Raw genomic sequence first — 4,839 nt, 5'->3', positions numbered from 1 at the left:
GTGGGTGCAGCTGCTGCCGTCCCCCTGGCAGACGCCGCACTTATCCAGCGTGTGGGTGGAGAAGAGCACGCCGTCACAGCCGATGGGCTGCAGGAAGGGAGGCGGAGAGGCCGCTGGGAGGGCGCTAAGCCCGGGCCCCCGGGGCCGCCACCGCCACAGGAGGACGGGCGGGCGGTCGTGCAAAGAGACCAGTGGTACTTGTGCTACAATGTTTAACAACCTCACATTTTCCAGACACGCAAACCCCTCGCAGGTCGGTGAGCTTGCAGGACGTGCCGTCGCGGGCGGGGACCATGAGCTGCCGCTGCCCGTCCACCGTGGTGCAATGCAGGTCGCACGGCTTGCTGGAGATGTGGACGTAGTCATCTGAGGGGCAGACGGAGGGTCTCAGGGTGGGGTGGGGCGGGGCTGGGGTTCAGAAACTTCCCTGTCCCTCCCTGCAGAGACGGAGTCCCTCCCCCCCATTGTGCAGATGGAAGAACTGAGGCCCGGACACTGGAAGGCGCAGATGCCCCTGCTGCTGGTCCTGGGCGGCCCAGCACACGCTCCATGAGTGAGAGAGACCAGCTCGTCTTCACCATCGCCTGTGCCCCGCGCGCCCCCCCCTCCCCCGCTGGGCCTCACCCTCCGCCTGCCCACCCCGGACCAGGGTGTTCCCTCCCCACCGTCCCCAGAAGGGAGCGGCCGGGTGTGGGTGGTTCTGGGACACCGAGGGGCCGCCCCCCACTCTGCTCCCCGCCGGGCGGCCCCGGGCCTGGTACCGGGGTACAGGGGCTTCCACTGGTGCGTCCGCCCGTCGTACACGCGGGAGTTGAAGGAGATGCATTGCTCCTCCCGGAAGCTCCTTCCGTCCGGCGGACACTCCTGTGGAGCGAGAGAGGGCAGGCTGCGGGGGGGGTTCGCCCGACAAAGGCATTTCTGTCCGGGCTGAGCAGGAAGTGGCTGCAGCCGGGACGGGTGGCCTCTCGTTCTCCCTCAGTCCCACTTGCTTTCTGGAAGGAGGTGGGGGGGGCATAACCGAAAGGCAGCAGCGCCCTCAAACGCCTACGTGCGCCGGCCCTCCCCGTGCCCCGGGCAGGGTGCTTCCACGTCCCCACCGCCCCGGCCTCCTCCCCGGACACACGGGGCGTGGAAGGGGCGCCTGGCCTGGGCTGTGCTGGTGCTGCCCCCGCCCGCCTGCGGCCTCGGGCAGAGGCCCGCCTGTGCGTCGAGCTACGCGGTGCCTGGAACGTGGTACACGGAAGGTGGGCCGGGGTTCACAGCAGAGGAGCCCCCGGGGCAGGGCAGGGAGGCCTGGGGGTGGGGGGCAGCTGCTCACACTGGGGGAGGCGGGTCTCCCTCCGGAGGAGCTCACAAGCACCCAGAGGGAAACAGACCAGGGAGGCCAACACAGGCCCCGACCCCTGGGTGCATGTGCATATGCAGAGACACTCGCGGGGACACAGAGACCCCTGTGGCTGCGGCTTTCTGCCCCCCGCCCCCCACCGCTCGGTGCGGAGCTCAGGTCCAGACTGGCTTCGGCCCCATCGCAGGCGCCCAGAGCCAGAGNGGCTTCTCCCGGGTGGGGACGGGACACCTGCCAGTCCCCAGCAAGCAGCAGCCACAGGGCTTGGGGCAGCCTGAGATCAGCACGTCACAGGCTGCACGTGAAGTCCCACTGGCAGCAGCAAGGCCCACCCCTGCGTGTGCGCAGCACAGACGTGATCCGAGGCGTGAAGGGGGCTCTGCGCCCAGGCCCCTCACCCTCCAGTGTCTGGAGGGCCTGGGGGCCACCTGGGACTGGCCCGCAGCGGGCGGGGCCTCACCTGCACTCTGCACAGCTGGTACCGCCTGGACGTGCCCGCGCAGGTCCTGTTCCCGGCGCCCGTGACCGACGCCCTCCTGGGGGGAAGAGCGGCTCTGAGCGGGGGCTGGGAGCCGCGAGCCGCAGGCTCCGACTGTGCTCCTGCTCCCCACGGCCTCTGGGTCGGGCCCTGGAGCCCCCCAATTCCTCTGCCCCCCCTCCCCCCCACTGCACCGCAGCCCAGGCGAGGGGCAATGCCCAAATGCTGGGAACATTTACTCCGTACCCAGCCCCACGCCGGTAGGTAGGTGGGCTCTGGCATGATGTCCACCCCACACATGAGAAGAACTGACGCAGATTCAGCGACTTGCCAAGGTCACACAGTGAGGACGTAGCAGAGGCAAGATTTGAACCCGGGTCCCTGGGATGGTAACCACTATATCATGTGTTTTTCCCTGTGCTAATTCCACTTGGGTCTTCAGATAAGAAGGCCAGGGAAGACCTGGCCCCTCACCGAAAAGTCCCAAGACGGGGTGACATGCCACTCTCGATCTCAGGGTCATGAGTTCAAGCCCCACGTTGGGCTTAGAGCTTACTTCAGTAAAGAAAGGAGAAAAAGAAAATCCCAAGAAACGGGTCCTGCTTTCTCATGAAAGGGCTGTCCCAGAGCCCTGGGGCAGGGTGTGCCCCGGAGCCCTCAGGAGCCTCGGCCCTAAGAGGCCAGCAAAGAGACCGTCACTCGCCCGGCCTGTGCCGCCTCGGCCTGAAGACCCCTCCCGGCCTGAGCCCCTACCTGTCACCCGCTGCCCAGCCCCCTGCCAGCCCCTCACCTCTGCTGCAGGCAGTGCCGTTCCTGGGACGTCACGCCGGCCCCGCAGCTGCGGGAGCACGCCGTCCACTTGGTCCACTCTCCCCACCAGTAGGCGGTGGCGTCCGCGCCCCCCTCCAGGCTGTTGGACGTCGGGCTGTTGTCCTGGGCGAGTCCCCACCGCCGGTTAGAAGAGGCTGGAGCAGGACTGGCCAGCCACCCCCGTGCCCTGGTCAGGGGCACACGGCCCCGCTGGGTCACCAGCACCCCAGCCCAGGCGTCCAGGGTGGTCTTGGAGGGAACTCCCCAGAAGCCGCGGGCCTTAGGTCCTCCCAGTCTTGAGATCGGGAGCACCCTGGGGGCTGGGGGGAGCCTGCTACCGCACGGTCCTTGCTTGCTTTGTCCCGAGCAGCCTGGGCTCTGCAGGAAACAAGCCTGCCCCGTCCACATGCCTCCTGCCAAGACTTTGCTCAGAAGGAAGCAATCAGCCCCCTCCAACCTCACCCTGCCCAAATCAGCAAGGGACCCAGAGTGGCCAGAGTCCCCGCAGGGGCTGTTCTGATGGCCTGTGAGACATATTCCCGGGGACTGTGTGGGGGTCTGGGGGTGCACGAAGGGCTCCCTGGACACGTGCCGACTCCTGCCACACAGCCCCTCCAACCCCAGCCCATCCGGGCGAGGGACCCCGCTCCCCACTCACCGTGGTCCCCGTAGATGCCACACCCCCAGCCAGAAGTGCCACGGCCAGCAGGGCCCAGGCCCGGCGTGAAGGCCACCGTCTGCCATCCATCCTAGGAAGCAAGGCCACGGTCACTGCCTGGCCCAGCCCAGCCCCTCTGACAGCTGAAGAGGGACCACTTAAGGGAAGAGCCCTTGGGGCCCCCCAGCAGCGAGGCCCAGAGGCTATCTGGGATTGATTGGTAGTGGCTGCCTGTTGGCCCCATTGGGAGAAGTCGGTGAGTGATTAACAATGTCTGCCACAGGCATGCGATCCGCAGGTAGCGGTGTGCGCGAGAAGCCTGCCCCACCTCCCATCTAAGGGTGTGCAGGGAGGTGTGCCACGCTTTGCCCTTGACTACCTGAGCTCCCGAGAGAGCGCCTGTGGAGAAAAGCAGCTCAGGAGGCTTCGGCCCAGGCTGCACCCACCGGATGCAGTAGCCAAACCACCGTCTGGACTGGTGGAACTGGCCTGAGCAAGAGGCCCTGGGGGTTTTCACTGGGGGGTGATCTCCCCGCCAGCCACGCGGGGCTGCTGGAGGGTTCCATGGATGCCACCCCCTCTGCCAGGCCCTTCCCCTCCCTGGCCACCGCTACCCCTGCCCCTGAGGGGCCTGGGCCCGGGACCCTCAGGGACCTCAGGCCGGGCAGAGTCCCGGTGCCTATGCCCCTCTGTCCCCCCGGGGTGTGGAGCGAGGACGGCTCAGGGCTACAGGGCTGTCTCTTCCCGGACAAGTCAGCACTGTCAGCCCAAAGCAGCACTCAACCTCCCTGCCAGGGGTCACATCAAGGGGAGCCCTTAGCCTCCCCTATCTGCTTTCTCTGTGTGGACGCCTGCCTCTTAGGAGGGAGGCACGGGGGCCTTCAGCGACTTCTGTCCAGGGTTTCTCTCCGGTCCTGAGCGTCACTCACCAGCAAGACAGGGAAAGGGGTTCTGACACTACCCAGCCTGTCCCCCTGCAGCCTGGAACTGAGAGAGGGGAGCCAACGTGCCCAAAGCCACACAGCAAGGTGGCCAGCTAGTCCCCAGACCAGAGGAGACTAAGGGACTCGGCCCCTGCCCCCCTCACCCCTGGCTAATTTCAAGGAAGAAGGCGTGAAAGTCGCCCCCACCCTTCCCAGCCCTGCACCCCTCCCCTTGCAGGGCAGGCACCTGCAGATCGACACCCCTGCGTCCTAAGAATGTCCCTGCTGGGCCCAGGCAGCGGCTCACCCCGGAGTCTGGAGCCAGAGTCCTGGAGACCCTCACCTCCCAGGCTGCCTGCCTGCCGCCTCCCCTCCCCCGCAGGCCTCCATCTGCAGCCCCCCCCCACCAGCCTCACACAAGCACAGAGCCCCCCCCCCCCAAGCAGTCCCATTGGCTAATCGGTGCCCCGGCTCCTGCCTGCTGAGCTGAAGACAGGTGCTGAGCCGGCCCCACACTTGGTTTTCATTAAGGCTCCCAGACACCGCTGGCCACAGGCCAGTCCGGCTCACGCGGGATCCATCCCTCCCTGGGGTCCAAAAACAGCCACTGGCCAGCAGGGGAGGC

At 67.0% G+C, this 4,839-nt stretch overlaps 1 protein-coding gene across 1 annotated transcript in view; it reads right to left on the bottom strand.

Moving 5' to 3' along the window:
• ADAMTSL2 (ADAMTS like 2) overlaps positions 1-4,839 on the bottom strand; it is a 34,999-nt gene that overhangs the window by 29,798 nt on the left and 362 nt on the right. The window contains exons 2-7 of the mRNA XM_077774661.1: positions 3,292-3,382; positions 2,614-2,756; positions 1,806-1,881; positions 762-864; positions 221-366; positions 1-87 (exon numbers count right to left, since the gene is read on the bottom strand). The exon at positions 1-87 is cut by the window's left edge and continues 37 nt beyond it. Of these exons, the coding sequence (XP_077630787.1) occupies positions 1-87; positions 221-366; positions 762-864; positions 1,806-1,881; positions 2,614-2,756; positions 3,292-3,381 (645 nt within the window). The 5' untranslated portion in view covers position 3,382. The remainder of the gene's footprint in view (positions 88-220; positions 367-761; positions 865-1,805; positions 1,882-2,613; positions 2,757-3,291; positions 3,383-4,839) is intronic.

This window comes from Crocuta crocuta, unplaced genomic scaffold, assembly GCF_008692635.1.
Source record: "Crocuta crocuta isolate KB4526 unplaced genomic scaffold, BGI_CrCroc_1.0 scaffold458, whole genome shotgun sequence".
Classification (NCBI taxonomy): domain Eukaryota; kingdom Metazoa; phylum Chordata; class Mammalia; order Carnivora; family Hyaenidae; genus Crocuta; species Crocuta crocuta.
The sequence above is the reverse complement of the archived record's forward strand: the minus strand, read 5'-3'. Positions and strand labels throughout refer to the sequence as shown.